This window comes from Notamacropus eugenii, chromosome 5 (assembly GCF_028372415.1).
Source record: "Notamacropus eugenii isolate mMacEug1 chromosome 5, mMacEug1.pri_v2, whole genome shotgun sequence".
Taxonomy (NCBI): Eukaryota; Metazoa; Chordata; class Mammalia; order Diprotodontia; family Macropodidae; genus Notamacropus; species Notamacropus eugenii.
Window position 1 is genome coordinate 184459752 of NC_092876.1, and position 19181 is coordinate 184478932.

The 19181-nt window shown below is 38.7% G+C and overlaps 2 protein-coding genes across 5 annotated transcripts in view; one reads left to right on the top strand and one right to left on the bottom strand.

Moving 5' to 3' along the window:
• JAM3 (junctional adhesion molecule 3) overlaps positions 1-18758 on the top strand; it is a 100701-nt gene extending 81943 nt beyond the window's left edge. The window contains exons 2-9 of the mRNA XM_072611639.1: positions 8214-8279; positions 9561-9674; positions 10771-10923; positions 11371-11573; positions 12175-12274; positions 14068-14194; positions 14286-14340; positions 14798-18758. Coding sequence (XP_072467740.1) covers positions 8214-8279; positions 9561-9674; positions 10771-10923; positions 11371-11573; positions 12175-12274; positions 14068-14194; positions 14286-14340; positions 14798-14833 — 854 coding nt within the window. The 3' untranslated portion in view covers positions 14834-18758. The remainder of the gene's footprint in view (positions 1-8213; positions 8280-9560; positions 9675-10770; positions 10924-11370; positions 11574-12174; positions 12275-14067; positions 14195-14285; positions 14341-14797) is intronic.
• The window catches only part of NCAPD3 (non-SMC condensin II complex subunit D3), a 126703-nt gene continuing 125949 nt past the window's right edge, over positions 18428-19181 (bottom strand). For all 4 annotated transcript variants that reach the window (XM_072611630.1, XM_072611629.1, XM_072611627.1 and 1 more), the window contains one exon: positions 18428-19099. In XM_072611630.1, the coding sequence (XP_072467731.1) occupies positions 18988-19099 (112 nt within the window). In that variant the 3' untranslated portion in view covers positions 18428-18987. The remainder of the gene's footprint in view (positions 19100-19181) is intronic.

Sequence of the window (19181 nt, forward strand, 5' to 3'; positions counted from 1 at the left end):
ACCATGCCATACAAGGATTGGCTGATAGTCTGAATGGGGATTCATCATCCTGGAGAACGTTTTGGGGGTACAGTATAGTATAAGAAAAGTATTTGGAACAAAAGCATTTGCTATGTGGAAGACAGATTTATAAGACTTGTTCTGCTCAACCTCATAGAACAGTGAGTAGAAATTGCAAAGTAGCAAATTTAAGCTTGACAAGCTTGATAAAAGGAAATATTTCCTAACAATGAGAACTATACAAAATGAAATAGCTGTCTTCTGAGGTAGTTCCTGCTTCCACCAGGTCTTCTTTCCACTGGTTGGGGATGCTAGACTAGAGGGATGAGAGTTGGATTAGATATATCAGGGGTTCTTAACATTCTTTTATATCCATTTGACCAACTAGTGAAAGCCTATGGACTTCTTTTCAGAGTAATGTTTTTTAAATGCATAAGATTGCAAAGCAAACCAACCATACTGAAATAGTTGGGCAGCTAGGTAATATAGTGGATAAAGTGCTGGTCCTGAAGTCAGAAAGACCTGAATTCAAATCCAGCCTCAGACACTTACTAGCTGTGTGACCCTGGGCAACCCTGCTTGCCTCAGTTTCCTCATCTATAAAATGAGCTGGAGAAGGAAATGGCAAGTCTTTGCTAGGAAAACTCCACATGGGGTCACAGAGTTGGACACGACTAAGGGACTAAACAACAATTAAAATAGTTATAAAAATATTGTTAAGACAAGTTCACAGATCTCAGTTAAAAACCTCAGAATTAGATGGTCTCCGAATATTCTTCCAAGTCTGAGATTCTGTGCTTCTGCTGCTTTATGTATCCTACCAAGAACATATTCAGAACCAGCTGCCTCCTTGACTCTGCACCAACTGTTTTGATTAGTCTCTTGGTTGTTTTTAGTACTGATCTATAGTTTTATAAGCACTTTAACTCACTGGATTTCCTTTTCACTTCACTACTACTTTACAATAAATGATTATTAATTGATTGGATGAATGATTTAACACTGTTATACTTGTTGGTCCCAAACTTGATATGTCCCTCAGGCTTCTCAAACTCATCATATACAAAACAGAATTCACTTTCTCCCTAAACCTATCCTCTTGCAAACTTCTGTTGATGGTACTACCAGTTTTTCAGTTATCCAGGTTGACATTTTCAGAATTACCTCTCTTTTACGATATACAAGAAATTGCCCATCTTGTTGATTCTATCTTCTCAATATCTCTTATATCCAACCCCTTCTCTCCACTCATACCACAGCCAACATAGTTCAGGCTCTTTTCACCTCTAGCCTAGATTATTGTAACAGCCTGCTCATTGGACTTCCTGTCTCCAGTGTCTTCTCTATGGCTTGTGTTTACTCATTTGTGTAATTGTTCCCCTGGTAGAATGTAAGTTCCTTGGGTCAGGAACCATTCTTTTTTGGTCTTTGTAACTCTAGCAACTAGTACTTAGCACTCAGTACTTATTAGTTTGATTTAGTACTATTGTTTTGACTCCATATCACTGAGCATTGATATAAATGACCACAACTTCACAGTATCCTCAGGATCAGTAGCCTGAATCATCTGTGATACCCTTCCCCAGGGCCTCCCATGAGAGCTCTCCTTAGACATCTGCCTTTCTCTTATCTTTTAGGGCATGTGACACTACAGAGAAAATTTCTTGACTTTGATGGACAATGAGTCCTTTGGAAGCCATGTATCAAGGAGTATTGAGCACACTTTAAGTTATGATGCTCTTTGTTAGGAGTAGTCTCTTTGGGACAGCTAATCATTTGGAATGACATCTTACATCAGCTAAGCAAGGAATACATTTGATAGCAAACAACTGTTAGAACAGAAGCTCTAGAGCAGCTGGTACGAAGGAGTTAGGACAGTGTTACATGGCTGGTTTATAAAACTGTCCCCTTCTAATTTTTTGTGGATTTATCATCTCTGTTTTCCTGCATTCCCCCCAACCCAGGCTACAGTTCATTTTAAGCCATACTACTTCCTTAAATTCCTCGGTAAGCAGCAGGTTTGATTACACAGTAGTTTGCATTTGTTCACTGGGGTTGTGTCTGTTTTAAAGGAAATAAGGTCCTGACTACTGTTTCCCTCCAATTTCCTTGGTGGAATAATAGTTCTTGTTGACATTTAGAAAGCATTTACAAAACAATTTGTATGATCACTTTTGAGCCTTAGAAAAACACTTTCAGGTAGGCATGGCAAGGGACATTACTGCCATTTTATGGATGAAGAAACTGAGAGTCATAAAAGTTATTTGTCCCAGGCAGTGTGATTAGTAAAAGCCAGAGTTGCCACTCAAACCTAGTTCTTTCCAATTCCCATGTCTATTGCTCTTTCCACTCTGATGTCTTTCCTGGAAGCGTGTGCGCACCTTTTGGTGACATTTCCCCAGAGACTAGTCTTTGTAGAGGTGAACAGACAAATTTGAAACTATACTGGCTCCTATACTTTTTTACCTGTCCAAAGTTCCTTCCTTCAGATTCAAGTAATGTAAGGTTTAGTGGAGGGAAAGTAGCTTGTATTTAGCTACTGTAGATGCAACATTAAGCTAATACCTCATATTTATAAAGAACTTTTAACTCTTTCCTTGGTACCTTGTGAAGTAGACAGTAAAAGTAATATTCCCATCTTACAGATGAGGTACCTGTGGCACAGAAAGATTAAAATAGTTACTAGGGTTAAATAGCTATCAAATGTGAAGTTAACTTTTATTGTCCTTGTAAAACCAGAAGACTAGGAAGCTATAGCTTAAAAGAAGAATATTTCTCTTTATGCAGATAAAGGATAATGGAGTTGATTTTATTGTGAATCCAAGGGCAACAAGAGAGACTTATCATTTCCTGGGACATTTGGCCACTTCAAATTTCTGTGCTTATGATGAGCATTCACAAAAGGACTACCATGAAAATAATGGCTTGTCTTATTTTCTAACATTTATTTCAGAGAGTGAAACATTAGATTTTGAGCTTCTTGAATACAGAGACTTTTTTTTTTATTTTTTGGCCTTTCTTTGTCTCCTTAGTGCTTAGCACAGTGCCTGATGCATAGTAGGTGCTTAATAAATACCTGTAGACCTGACTAGTTGAGTATAAGGAGATAGGAAAATCCTTTTAAGAACTCACTAAGACTCTCTAAATTAAATCAGCACAATTTGATAATTTCAGTATGTAAATGTGAACATAAAATAAGGTAATAAAAATATGTTAGGTAGCATGGTCCAGTAGTGAAAAAGAAGAGTTCAAAGGTTTGCAAACTTCACAAAAGCCTCACTCCTCATTCCCCAGTTGATAAGTGGTCAAAGGATATGAATAGGCAGTTTTCAGAGGAAGAAATTAAAGCTATTCATGTGAAAAATGTTCTAAATCACTATTGATTAGAGAGATGCAAATCAAAACAACTCTGAGGTACCACATCACATCTCTCCGATTGACTGACATGACAAAATAGGAAGGTGATAAATGTTGGAGAAGATGTGGGAGAGCTGGAACACTGATTAATTGTTGATGGAGCTGTGAGCTGGTCCAACCATTCTGGAGAGCAATTTGGAACTATACTCAAAGGACTACAAAAATGTGTAATACCCTTTGACCCAGCAATATCACTTCTGAGACTCTGTCCCAAAGAGGTCATAGAAATGGGAAAAGGACCTACATGTACAAAAATATTTATAGCAGCTCTTTTTGTGGTGGCCAAGAACTGGAAATTGAGGAATGTCCATCAATTGAGGAATGACTGAATTAAGTTGTGGTATATGAATGTAATGGAATACTATTGTGCTTATAAGAAATGGTGAACAGGTGGACATCAGAAAAATCTGGAAAGACTTATATGAACTGATGCTGTATGAAGTGAGCAGAACCAGGAGAATATTGTTCCTAGTAACAGCCACAGTGCGTGAGGACTGATTTTGATATAGATTTAGCCCTTCTTAGAAATGCAAGGACCTAAAACAATTCCAAAAGACTCATGACGGAAAATGCTATTCACATCCAGAGAAAGAACTATGGAGTTGGAATGCAGAGTGAAGCAGACTATTTTCTTTTTTGTTTTTATTTTGTTTGGTTTAATTTTTTCTTTCTCATGGTTTCTCCCATTTGTTAAAATTCTTCTATGCAACATGACTAATGTGAAAATGTGTTTTGTGGGAATGTCTTCATAAGATTGCATGCCATCTTGGGAAGGGAGTGGGGAAGATGGGGGAAGAAATTTAGAACTTACGGAAGTAAATGTTGAGAACTAAAAATAAATAAATTGGGGGAAAAACAAATGAAAAATAAAAATAAAAAGGAACTTCACTCCTATATATTGTGGATACTTTCTTCAAGAGGAGAGTTGGAAAACACAGGAGGAATGATGAATACCAAAAATGTCACAAAAAATGGAATTGGTTATATTTTAACAGAGAGTAAATGATTGGTTGTCAATGTGGGAATTCTGAATCTCCCATCTATGTATAGTCAGAGTACTAACCAAGAGCAAACATAAAAATCACTAAAATCGTGTTGGAGAAGAATAAAAATTTTAAAAAAGTGTTTGAGATAAGTCCAACTTTATATATATTAGCAAGATGTTGATGCTCAAAATAGGAAATGAATAATAAAACAGAATCATACCGTTCGCATTTCTTGAGGAAATCTAACCCATGTAAATTCATCACTACAGTCAGACCAGAGGAAACTAAGTCAGCAAACACTTGATGACCTTTCCAGATAGAGCTATGGCAACCAAAGACAACCCTAACTTAGAATATAAATGCCTTTATAAAATCATACAAAGGAGGATGATGGAAGATTATGATTAATATCACTTCACAAAACTTTGAGATACAATGGAGGGAAGAATGAGCATAAAAGAGTTTGGCAAAATAGTCAAAATCATCAAAAGGGCGTTAAAGGATGAAATTGTAACAAGCAGAAAAATTTAAAGTTCTGTGAAGATCTTTATAATAAACTATTTTCTTCTTTAGTGACAGTGGATCACCTCATTTGGGTTCTGCCATCACAGTTCTCAGCATCCTGCATGAAGTTGAAATGGGACCAAAGGAAACAAAGATAGGAAAAGCAGCCAAATTAGGTAGACATAGGAAATTCATATTGGAGATGACACAGTTTTGAGAGCATCAAGGGATCAATTGCCAGAATGCCTGAAAGAAGCATGGGAAAAAATCTCAACTCTTTCCTTACCAAAAAAAAAAAAAAAAAGCGACCAAGAAGATATAAATAACTGAACTTATATGCTTGTTTTTTCTTACCTGCACAATTTTTGTGAGACTAATCTACATTCTTTGAGAGCGTCCTTAATGAAAGTTTGATTAGAGAGAACAGGAAGACTTTCATTAATGATCCCATCTACAGAAAACTACATCTTTATAGGTGCATAGTTTACTCAAAGGTGTAGATGATAACACTCTATTGGTAAAATATTTTTAACATTTCAGTTGGTTGAGCAAAACACCACCTTAAAGACTTGGCTTCAACCAGTTATCTCCCATGTAGAATCATTAGAATTATAGAATTCTATTAACAGACTATTTAACTTTGTTTAATGACTCCTTGATCATTAATACTAAAGGCATAAAACAGAGAAACACGTGCTTGCCAAGTGGAATAGGGATCCTTATACTCAGATCATTTACATATTCCTGCTTGTGAATGACACTGCACTTGACTACATTAAGCTCCAGAACATTAAGGAACCACCTAAGTGAGATTTATAATCTTTCCCAGGCATTCAGCCTAACTAGTCATAGTGGAAATACCAAGTAGTTGAAGAATTTATCTAGACACATACGTAAATAGTTGGTAGACTACCCATAATGCTGGTCTTCCATTAGGATAGAGGAAAAATATAACAACAAAGAAATGGGGTTTCCTTGCTGACAAATATGCATTATAGTGGCAGGAATGTAGATGGCACAGTGGATAGAGTGCTGAGCCTGCTATCAGAAAGACCATCCATATGCAGCCTTGGACACTTCCTAGCTCTGTGACCCTAGGCAAGTCACTTCTCCCTGTTTGCTTCAGTTTCCTCATCTGTAAAATGAGCTGGAGAAGAAAAGGCAAACTACTCTAGTATCTTTGCCAAGAAAACCCCAAAAGGGGTCATGAAGAGTCAGACATGACTGAAAAAACAACGAAAGAGCTTCGTAGATGGAGACATGTGATCATGCTTTCTTAATTTTTGTTCTGGTTCTAACTCATTTGCATGCTAAATCAGAGAGATCTTGGGGATAACCCATCTTAAGTTAAATACTTATGTATGCCAGAGTACTTTGATATCTTCTCAGACCCAGTGATATAAAACAAAAGAGAGTTTTAGCCAAAGAATAGCCTACCTGCCTTTTGTTAGCTGGATATGGTGGCTGTGATTAAAGAGCTGTCATGACACTTGTCCATGTAAAGAGAGATTTGGTCATTATACTTCTAGAGCTGAGAAGGCAGATGACCCTGACAAGATTAGTCCAGAAGATGGTAGCAGCAGGTAGTGCTTAGCAGAGACCACCACACCCAGCAATAACCAACAGATCTGTGGAGAAGGAAAAAGTCTACCCAGCAGAGATGACACACCCACCGAGGAGGCACAGTTAGAGCAACTCAGTCACACCACCATAGGATATGGGTAGCCCTACAACATGGAAGGTGTACATTACTTCATCTGTGTGCCCTCACCACACATGTATCCTTTGTACATGTTCCTCATATGTGATCCCTGTGTATTCCTGATGTACCCATTAAAGGTATAGGCATTTGTGGGCCTTAGTAGCCCTAGGTTTGTGAAGGAAAATTGTTCTATGGTTCTTTTATTAACTATGCAATTTTATTAAATGCCTTTACTTTGAATTAATGGTGTCCACTGGCTGACAATAGAAAAAGTAAATACATTGATGATGGCTCATGAGCTACAGTTTTGATTGGTTGTGGATTCACAATGCATCTTGAACTGGACTAAGTGTTATTCCTAGAAGAAAAGAGTAATCTAGATTGCATTTGGAATTGCATAGTTCTTTTAAAGTATGCCAAGCTTGACCTTGAAACAAAAGCTCAACTTTGTATTGATAACATTGTCCTGGTGATACTATGTGAGGGAGAGTCATAGGATACCACAGTGTTTGTAGACTTTAAACTGAAGAGCACTGGAGAAACATGGTGAATGTGAGTAGTTGACTGCCTATCAATGGACAGTTGCATAAAGGAAGTCATATGAACAGTGTCATCATAGAAGCATTTGACCTTGTTTGTGTTTAAAGACCACACTCTAGAATTAGTCTGTCTTGCCACGTTCCATAATTGAAATTAGCTTTTACTCTATCTGTAAGTTATTTCTACCACACAAGGAGTTATTTTCTTTCACTTGAATTGATTTTTTAACATTTTTAATTAAAATTTTTAATAGTGGGGTGATGGGTGGGGCATAGTGATGGTGAAAATGAAAAAAAAGTCTTTCTGAATTTGCGGTCCTTCAACTATTGATTGGTATCTGATTACACTATTAGGTTTTATAATTGTTTCTCAGCCTGAATATTTCCTTCTTATTTGTCATGCCCAGATATAGATTACCTGTGGTGTTGAGTAGAAAAGACGAAATCTGACTCAGTACTTTGGCTATAACCTGGAAGAAAAAATTGGAGAAACATGGGCATTGGGAGACTGAGAATCTTCTTGAACAGTGCTGTATCATGGTCTAGTCAAACCTACAACTAAAGTGTGGGTGGAAGATAATAGTAAAAAACATTAAGTATCCACCTAGAGAATGTGAAATCTCCTGAGATTTCCCTTCTCATTGTGGCACTTAAGATCTTCTAATTGGATTCTCTGTACTAGGAAGTGAAGGAGAGAGGCAAGATAGAGGGGTTGCCAAGATGTTCAGAGCCTTCTATGAGAAATGTTGAGAAATGTTATGTTCCATAACTTGGAGTTGGAGAGAAACGGAGCTGGGGATCCTCTGGTCATCACAAGAAAGACCTTAAAAAGATTAATATAGGAAATGAATTCTCAGGGCCCTTCCTTCTGTTGGCTCTTACAATGAAATGGTTCTGAGATGAGGAAGTTTTGCATGCTGCAAGAAAATGGCTTTGATTTGGAATAAAAACCCGACTAGCCTCTGAGGCCAGTGACCATAGGTCCTGTGGAGGTAAAAAAGCTGAGCTTCCTTTGTAGTCTGAACAATGTATCATTTCTCATTTCATTTTTCTTTGTCCATTTAGGTTGCCTTATTGGGGCTGTGAACTTGAAGTCCAGCAACCAGAATCCTGTGGTGCGGGAGTTTGAAAGTGAGTGATGAGAGATCTCTATGGGGGTGGGCGCCACCTACTGGTGGTGAAGTTACTTTGCAGTCAGCACAGAACCAACAGTTTGATGTTGGGATGAAGTCTTCTTTGTTAAAGACCATCGCCTTCATGGAGGGGAAAAACAATACCTAAGCCTAGGCCTGTGATCTAAGGATTTCAGTGGACTACAAGCCCAGGATGAGTCAGCATGATGATCTTGGGCTGCGTTAAGAGAACAAGAAGGTAACAGTCTGTGGATCAGAGACGACCTGGTCAGACCACATCTTCAGTATTCCCTCCAGGTCTGGACATCAGGGTGATTTGGGTAATGAGAACAGAATACAAGCGCTCTGGGGCAGGAAGCCTTTGATGACTTTGGCATAAAGTCAAAACCAAAGTTCAGCAAGCATTTGCTGTGTGTTTTGCGTGTATTAAGTACTTAATAAATGACAGTAGAATAGAGAGGACTGAAATCTGTGTAACTTGAGAATTAGACAAAGAAACTCGGCGTGATTATTTTAGACAAAAGACAGCTTAGGAGTAGAGAGGGAGAAGGGGCTGTCATGTAGAAGAGGGGTGAGATTTTTTTTTTTCTATTTGCTTCTGGAGATCAGAAGTAGGATAGAAATTACAGGGAGGGAAGTTTCATCTCAGTATATGAAAATCTTCCTAATGAATGGAATAGGGAGTTATAAATTCCTTATTTCCAGCAATAGATGGGTGATACTGTTGAGGTAGTGTGGTAGAGTAGATATGATTCATGAAATGGCTAAGGATGATTAGGCTGAATGATTTCTGAGTTCTTTTCTCAGTCGTTGATGTTGTAGACTGCAGACTTTATGTGAGGCCAAAATAAGGCAGGGAGCAGGGAAAGCATGGAGTTAAAAGCGCAGTGATAGTCATCTATGATTTCTAGTTCAGGCACAGCCTTACAGTTCAACAGTAGCCTTTGCCTCAGTGTTTATCTGGTTATTGACAAATGGCCCCTTTGCCCAGGCTTTGTGCTTAGACCAGCAAAGAATGACATTTTCTATAAATGGGGTGGCCCTCTCTAGGTAGCATGTTCTATGTAGCCACAAGTCCTTGACAAACATCTTTGTTAGTTCTCTGGCTGAGTTCCATCTTTGCCCAAAGGCTCTTGGAACTGGGAGGTGGCTGATTTTTGTAGCACCTGATGAAAGACTTCTCTTGTACTAGATAAAAAGAAAGTTTACAGGGCCCATAGCAGAATGAAACTGTAGCTTTAGGTATTTATTCAAGGTTGATTTTTCTATTTCCTTCTAGGTGTGGAACTGTCTTGCATCATTACAGACTCTCAAACAAACGATCCCAGAATTGAGTGGAAAAAAATTCAAGATGATCAAACAACCTATGTATTCTTTGACAATAAAATCCAGGGTATGGGCTCTTTGTCCTCTTAGCTTACTTTCCTCAAACTGCCTCTTCTTACTTTAGTGATTGTATCTGAGATTAGGATTGTCCCATCTTTAGCCTAGTATGGGAAAAGTTTCCTTTTGGGAACTCATTTTACTGTTTCATTTACTGGGGCTTACTCTGCCCTTTTACACAAGGGAAGAAAGAAAAGAGTCCTACTCTTTTAGGAGATGACATGACAATCTCATCGAAGGATTAGAAGAGGGAAGAAAGGAGGCTAATGACAAGAAGACAGGTTTTCCGATGCTTAAGGTCATGAATGTTACTGGGAATCCCTTTATTAAAGATTTGTTTTCTGCCCCACCACTTTTGAGTCTCCTCTCCCTAGATTACTCCCACCCAGAACTCTGAACCTGTGGTTTCTCCGAGTAAAGTTTAATCTCATTCTGATCGTCTGAGAAACAAAGTGGTATTGATAAGAATTTAGCACTAGTGAATTTTTTAAAAATGTATTTCTGGGAGCTAGATATTGTATCATTCAATAGATGCAATTTATCACATAGAATCTCAAGGATGGAAGGGACTTGGAAATCTCCTGGTCTCTTCTCCTGCCTTCAAACAAGTATTGCCTACAGTATCCAGGTTAAGATGACTATCCTTACAGGAAAAGGAGATCCTATAATCTTTAGTCTTTATTTACTGTCAGAAAGTCCTTCCATATGTTACCTGCATTCATGTTTCAACCTAAACTTGATTTTTTAAATTTTTCTACAAGCTAATCAGCTCATATGATTGTCACTCATCACTAGAGTTTATAATCTCAATTCTTTTATCCCTTTTTTTTGGAATAGCTTATTTTCCAGTTTCTTACTGCTCTGCCAAGTTCTGTACATTCCCTTGAAAATGAAACTATTTTTATTTTCACATTGAGCAGATAAAAGGATTTTTTTTTTAAAAGTCTGGATTTAGTAAAAAGGGAAGTAAATTGTTCCCCTCTCCCCAAGCTGTCTCTAGTTTTGTAACTTTCTCTGTTAGTCGTGAGTTTCAGTGCTAGGATTGGCCATCTACAGGTGGCAGAGATAACCTTGAAATATCATGTCCTGGATTCCCTTTTTCCCAGGGCACTTGGCAGGTCGTGCAGAGCTCTTAGGAAAAACTTCTCTGAAGATTCTAAATGTGACCCGGTCAGATACAGCCTCTTATCGCTGTGAAGTTGTGGCTCGAAATGATCACAAGGAAATTGATGAGATTGTCATTGATCTCACAGTGCAAGGTAAGATTTTAGGTAGCATCAACAACACCCTCTTTCTCATCAGGTTACATGACTCTGAACCTCCAGACGAAGAGGGATCCTTGTCCACTTTGATTTCTTTCAGTCTAGAGTCTAGTGTCACTTAAGAGATATCATGGTACCTGTTGAGGGGAGGCTATATTTAAGGATTGGGATGGCTTTGGGATAAGAGGTCACCTGAGAAGTGAATTAGAGCTGTTACTTCTTTTTCCATAATATTTCTCCAGCACGAGGGAGCACACTATCATAAGAAGGAACTTATGGTAGAAGTTTGGGGTAAGAGAAAAGCAGGATTCTCAGGTGACAGGACTATGGAGCAAGTGCCACTTCTTTGGTTCTCATTTTGTTTTGGAGCTTGGTTTCTGTAGGATTCAATAAGAGCAGAGCCATGGATCTGGATTTAAATACAATCTGATGTTCCTCTTGCAGTGAAACCAGTGACTCCTGTCTGCAGAGTGCCAAAGGCTGTACCTGTTGGCAAGTCAGCAACACTGCACTGCCAGGAAAATGAAGGCTATCCCCGACCCCAGTACAGGTGGTACCGAAACGACATACCTTTGCCAACCGACTCCAAAGCCAACCCCAGGTTCCGAAACTCTTCATTTGTCTTGAACTCTGAAACTGGCACATTGGTAAGATGTTCTGGTGCCCTTTGTGAAAGCGGGGGGTGGGGAGAGTAGGGGAAGTAATGTGTGAACTGCCTTGGTTGGAGAAGAAAGGTAAGAGAGAAAGAGAACAGAACTTATAGCAGTTATTAGATGAGTTTTGGGGGAGATATGACTAACATCTGTCTTGCCATATCAGGATTTTGTTGTATGTCATTATGTTTTGGAATACCAGAAGACATTTGAACTGTATCATATGCAAGTAATGAGCCAACATTATAATGACTTCTACTGATTGGAGTACTAGAAGCCATCATTCTCAGGGCCTATTTATCTGAATAAAGAGATGAACTGGCATCCCATTGTTGAATAGTTTTAGGACGTATATCACCAGGACTATTACTGCCAAAGAACTCATAGAAATGAGTGTCTTAGGGTCTTAGTAAGACCCTATTCACTTCCTTGGTGTCCAAAGGAAAACCAAATCCCACTGAGAATACAATTACTTCATAATTCTCTGGGTTTCCAAAGGTTCTCCTCTTCACATTCTGAGGTGGATATCCTGTTGCCTTGAGAAGTTTCCCCCTGAGAAACCCTTGATCACCCTATTATTTTTCCCCTGGAATAGGTTTTCAGTGCTGTACACAAGGAGGACACAGGCCAGTACTACTGCATTGCTACCAATGAGGCCGGCTCTGCCAGCTGTGAAGAGCAGGGGATGGAAGTCTGTGAGTGCACCGCTGCTGATGTGGGAGGAGGGGCAGGGAACTGCCGAAGGCCAGACTCTGGCTCAGGAGATATCATCATTGCTCCCGTGTCACAGCCCTTCGGACGCTAATTATGAGAAAATGGACTTGATTCTATTCTGTGTCACTGCCGCCATTTTTGTGTGACTGCCTAAGTCGCGTTTCTTTGTTTTTGAATGAAGTTCAGAAGTTCATAGGTTCAGTTGGTCTTCCTCTTTAACTTTAAAAGTTCAGTTTCCCTATACATCGCTTTGATTAAAAGAAACCCATTATCTCTATACCACCAGCTGTCCTTGAACAACTAGAGGAAATCTGTTATCTCTACACCATTTACTGTTCTTGCAGGCGGGCTAAATCCCTCAGAATTTCCTAGTGATGAGATGCAAGGAGAGTTGCTGCTAGCCCCACATCCCTGACTTGCCTTTTGTTCCCCACGCCTGTGATGCTTTTGATTTTGTAACTAATCATATTATCTTCCTTATCTGTGATGCTGATTTTTATTCTTTGGATGCTCCCCTCTTTGTCTATAAAAATGATCTGTCAGCCCTCATTTAAAGGGTCTTCGCTCGCTGAGGAGGCTGAGACCCTGTTTATTAGCAAATTTGCACTTTGCTAATAAATTGACCATGCTCAGAACTTGTGCCTCAGTTTACCTTAATTTAAGTCATGACAGAGTCATAATTGACCTGGGTTACTTATACACTGAGGGGGAAGATGAGAAAGTTCTGAGAAACAAATGCCTAGAAAAATTGTGTGTCCTTGCAATATGTTCTCTTCTAGAAATAGACTGTTAAGAGAATTCTAGCATTAGAAATGTGACTAATCCTGTAACTTGTGACAGTGAGTTTAATACTGCTTTTCTATGGTGGGCCGATCAAATCACTAAAACATAAGGTTGTGTGGGCCCTCTAGAGACTAACGATTTCTTGGGGATTGAGTCACAACTTTCAAATTGATCCTAATGATTTTAGCTTACCTCCAGGGTGTGCTGTGGGAGCATTTTCATAGCTTGGGCTTTGGTGTATATTTTGTGTTTTAGTTCCAGCAGAACTGGGCTTGTCAGTGGGATCTCAGAAGGGAGACTCATCCCTCCCCTCCCCATACATACAGTGACCCCAAGGGAGTATTACAGCAAATCCTTTTTTCAGGTTCAGTAAAGAGATAAGGATTCAGGTGGTTGGATAGCAACACAGAAAATCCATGGTAAGGAAATTTTGAGGCATAGAAAGCTCCTAGAGTCAAGGGTACACCACTCTTACCTAACATTTTCTGCCTTTTGTTTTGTGGTATTGAATCCCATTTGTCCCTTTGTGACCCACTATCATTGTGGTACATAGCTAGCCAGACTAAGTCAGGCTCTGGCTCCTGGGGTATCAAGATACTGAGAATCAGAAATTTTTCCGCATGCATTGTGGCTCCCAGTTCTGCCCTAAGACTATCCAGTAGATCTATCAATGGTGTCTTAAGGCCTTCATTCATAAAAAGATTTCAGACTTTCTGTAAATGCCAACCCTCTTCTAAACTAATAATAAAAGCAGTTACAGTTTCATCATTTGGACTACCAGAGGGAAGCTGGTATCACTGTATCATTTGGGAATAGTCATATTAGAGGTCCTTGGAATTCTGTGAGAAGCAGGCACTTATTTTAATTGACAGGAGTTAGTTTCTTTTGAATTTGAGTTGGATTTGGTTTGGGTGGGTAGGGGCTGGGGAGTGGTGGTAATTGGCAGTGGGACCAGATCGTATGGATCATCTACTCCTCTCCTCTTTCCCAGATGACCTAAATATTGGTGGGATCATTGGAGGGGTTTTGGTTGTCCTGGCTGTCCTAGTCCTGATAACTCTGGGCATCTGTTGTGCATACAGACGGGGTTATTTCATCAACAAACAGAATGGAGAAAGGTGAGCCTAGCATGAAAATTAAAGGTCTAAGTTGACTGTTGCATGGGAAATCAGGTCTAATTACTTAACTTCCCTCTTTCCCCTTTCATAGCTACAAAAATCCAGGGAAACCTGATGGGGTTAACTATATCCGGACCGATGATGAGGTAAGGAACCTGAGAAAGCACCTGGGATTCATTTCCTAGGGAGAAAAGCGATGAGGCCCAGAATATTGTAACCTAGAGATTCTAAGTGTACCTAAGAGCTTCATCAGTAAAGAAATTGTTCTTCTCTACTTGAAAACCCAGTTGATCCTGTGGGGAGAACCTCAGCTTAAAACCAGGTACCCAGAACCTGATCTCCCTGTCCTCCTCCCACATGAAACCAACCCCATCTTGACATTGCTGTTCCTTTCTCTTGGCACTCAGTTTGCAAGCTGGCCATCAGTACTTTTATATGATCTTATTTGATGCTCACTCTCCAAGAAAAATGTTTTCTTTGTGGTTAGGTTTGGTCCCTTTTTCCTTTCCATCTCTTGCCTCATTCTTCCAGTATCATTAGTTCTTGGAGGTCTTGGGAGAATTGCATTTGGGTGTATTTTAACTTCCTATATTGTCTTTGCAGGGGGACTTCCGACACAAGTCATCCTTTGTGATCTGAAATCTGACCATCTGGCAGAGAACACATGCAAATACCTCTGTTAGAAACTCCGATCAAGAGCAACCTATGAGCAAAGTGCGCTTGGAAAGAGTTAGATCCTTGTATAAAACTTGTTTTTCCCCTTGCCAAAGTTGACAATGAATTGTCCCCAAGATGGGGGATGGTAACTGGAGAAGATTGAATTTGTTTATTGAGCTGATTACCAAGTAGGAATAGCCTTAGTCCTCTACCTTCCTGGGTAGGGTACCATAAAAGTGTCTCCCAAAGTGAGTTTTTCCATGCCTGCAGTTCAGAAGGTAGAGGTTTGTTAAAGGTTAGACATTGTGAGCCTGTGCTACTAATTAGCTTCTCAGCAGTCATTACCCAACTTGTGTAAACAGTAGTGGGGAGAAGGGAGGACAGCTGCATAGGACCTTAGGAGCAAAAATTAAGATTAGACTCACCTTGCAGGTGTGGAATTGGAAATTATGATGAATCTACAGAGCTGAAGCCTTTTATGCAATTAACCTGTTTTTAAATTGACTGGCCTTATGGGCAGTATTGTGCAATTCCTTTTTAAAACCTTTTAAAAATCAACGCATAGTATCACTCTAGGAAAACTATTTTGGTTCAGCATTTTATAAAAAACAAAATAAAGCAAGTTGGTTTCAGTCCTTGCCTCTTATCTGAAGAAGACAGGCTTGCGTGGACTTCAGTATTTAAGAAAATATTTTGAATTAAAAGCAAAACACCCATCCTGGGCCAGGTTTTAAATGGTACTGAAATAGCTTCTGCTTTTCTGTGGGTCTTATTTTGTAGGATTCTGCGTTCTAAATTTTTGCAAAAGATGTATTTTGATTACTTCAAAGAATGAAATTTATTTAAATTGTAAATATGGTGTCATGCAGCAGTGTTCAATAACATTTTTTAAAAAATCAAATATAAGTTAGGCGCTTCAAATCATAACAGGATTAACACTGAGAATGCCAGCATTTAAAAGCACCTGTACTCAAGTCTTACAGGCTCACAGAAGAGCCGTCCTTCTTCCAGACTGCATTTCCCCCAGGAAGGCTTGTGAGTCCCACATTGGACCATTGCTCAGGTATCATTTTCCAAAATTCCATTTAGAAGCAGATACTTCTCTAATCTTTGTAACTCTAAAAAACAGATATGTTATACTCTTGAGTAGTATTTGGACTGCCTTTTCCCTTCACATCACTAACAGACAGATGTATCTGAAGACCACCCAGAAGCTCTAATTCATTTATCTACTTAGGGAGTAAATCGCATGGCTACAACTCCAGAAGTGGTATTGGCTGTTAGCTTCTGAGTGTTATTCAGAGTGGCTACTTAAGGGTTTAAAATTTGCTGTGGATTTACATCCTGAATAGTTTTGGTATCAAGTCATATGTCTGATGGAAACTGAAGTTTGATCAGGAAGGATTAAAAATGAATACTTCAGAAACAGGTATGTTTTCCCAAGCAGTCCCTATTCTGGATCTGACCTCAGCCCTCAGGGCTCATCTTATTTAGACTGTCAACCTTGGAAGGTCCATAAAGCAAAGCAGGGGCTTTGTTTTTAAAACTACTTTTAATTATTTGTGTTTTACATGACTGCACCCAATGTCAGGGGTGATTTTTAGAAATGAAATCTATGAACTACAATAACATTTTTAAAAAAGGAAATGAATTCCCTTATTACTTTTTGCTATGAAGCAGCCAGGCACTGTAGGCTGTCTGTCTCACTTCTCAATAAGCCACGATGTGGTGGCCGCTACCCCAGTCTTTTGAAGAGTATTAGATTGTATAATCAGTGCAGACAACCTGAGAAAAAGTAAAATGCTTGAATCAAAAGCATTTTTCGAATTTTGATTTTAAACTTTGATCTCCGTGAGGCTCTGCTCACTTTGGGGGCTTTAGAAAGAACATTCAGTAGTCTTCCTTCTTCAAAAGGAGGTGTTCTTAGTCTCAGAGACATTGCTATGTCAGACTCGTGGTGTGAAGAGGTTTGATGCAAGGAGCTTCTCAAAAAAAGCCCTTATCATTCAGTGATGTGCTTAAAGGATATTTTTCATGTAGCAGAATGTAGCCATCTTGTGATTAAATTTCAGTTGAATTGTCTTAACTTTTATGCTTTGACAGTATTTTGGTTGGATACTTGTAAATGTTGGAATTTACAACTTTTTTTTGTAGTTTATATAAAAATACTATGCCTTGGGATTTTCACCAAATGTTTGTTTTCAGTGGGCAACTGTATAACTGTGGCTTCACAGTACCCACTGTTTATTGCATCAGTATTTTAAATGTTTCAGATTTGGACTGTTTTCAAGGACAATGCAGATGCAATCTCCCCTTTCTCTAGATGGGGAATAATGCCTTGACCTTTTCCTTGGGTTGCCATAGTGATAAGGCAGCTGTATTGTCTCTAGTTTTACGCACTAAAGCCTTCCCACCCTAACCCCGTGTTCAACTATGGTCAGCATGAAGGAAGAGAAAAATGTGAAGTCTAGCAGGCTTTTGCTGCAAAAAGATTTTAAAAAAAGGAAAATTAACATTTTTTTTTAATTGGAAGAGAAAATTAACATTTTTAAGATGTGAAATGAGGCTAAGAGGATTCAAAAATTCTATCCAAGGCAGTTTTTCTTGTCTTTGGTATGGATATGACTGTACATAAATGTTATAGATTTGTACTAATACATATAATTTGATACTTCTGTAAGATATCATTTATAAACTTTTTTTTAAGAAAAAATCATAACCCCAGCCTCTTTATTTAAGCATTCTGCAAAAGAAACACTTTTCTTCTTTTTCACTTATCTAATTCATTAGGAAAAAGTGGGCAGGAAAGCTGATGTGAAACAAAAATCACTTGACTTGTAGAGCCCCAGTACAGTTTATAAAGGGAGGCCATAATCCCTACACTGTCTATAAGAGATCAATGCCTATACTGTAGGTACACTAAGTAGTTCACCAAAGAGCAACACTGTGAGGCATACTCTATTAATGGCATTCATTTTTGTCTTACAAATTAATATAACTTAGTTATGTGGGGCAGAGGAGAAACACAGGATGACATTTCACTCCTCAAACTCTACTGGCTATGTGTATTAAAAACACATGCACACACAAACCCTTAGACCTAACCCTGTACATTTCGCTGCTGTAATACTGGGATTAAACCTTGGAACCCACTGAGTTTGTTGTCATTCTTGTCATTTCTCCTTCATGGTTGCAAAAGTCAGCCCTTTGGGTAAAGCAACAAGTGTGGATGGTCATAGGAATTCTGTTCATCTAATGAAACTAACTTGTTTGGCTGTAAGACAAGCCAGCCTCAAAGTTGGTGTTTCTAAGCAGTTGTTTTGGTAGGTGGAAATGAGGAATCCAAGTATTTATATAATGAGAATATTTGGAATAGTCATCATAAGACAAAATACTTTGCTGTGGAACAGGGTGAAAGAAGGAACTAAAACTTAAGAGACAACATGAATAATGTTTTTTCTTTAAAATGAAAGATTTGGCTTTGTTTTCACTGAACCTTTTATGTAAAATTAAAATGGCTAAAGAAGTAAAAGTGCTATTTCCAGAAAAAAGGAATTTTCTACTTAAACAATGAAAGGCTGTATTTACAAACTTTATTTTATATTAAAAAAAACTGTACATTGCTTTAAAGGTGTAATTATGATTAAAAAATACATTTAATTTCATATAAATACTGGGCAAGTGCATACTACCAGGGAAAGCAGCATCCACTAATAAAGACTTGATTTATACTGGGAGAAACTATGAACTATGTTCAGTTATGGTATTCCCCAAGGAAATACAATTTACCAAGGTGTCCTTAACACTTCTCAAATGGAATAAAGGCATAATATTAAACTTCAATTTGTTTAATTCTGGCAAAAGCAATAAATCTGCCATATTTTTATATTTGGCAACTTTAACACTATACATATGTGATGCTTTTTTTGCTAAAAACTTGTGGTAAACCCAACTTTATATGTGGAACAACAGAGGGGATTTGAGGAAGACCACAATCAGATGCCCTCTATGTGGGGGGGGGGGGGGGGGAGGGGGGGAATACATTTTGTTTTCCAGATGATTTCCTTCTGCACATCATTAAAAAAATTTATGTAAGTATTCTTGTCTTCCAGGGTCACACCCTGGGATGGGCTATTTCAGTTGGCTGTTTTCAAGGGGGTCTTTCGCAGGGACTTTCTCCTGCTGCTATCCAGATTATCTTTACTCCTGGCTGGAGACTTGACATTCCACTGCCGAGGTTGTGGGGCTCTGGGGAGAAATAAAAATGCTATGTCATCCTAGAACTAAAATGAAATAAATTTTTAAAAAATCTGTTGCAGTCATTCTATTC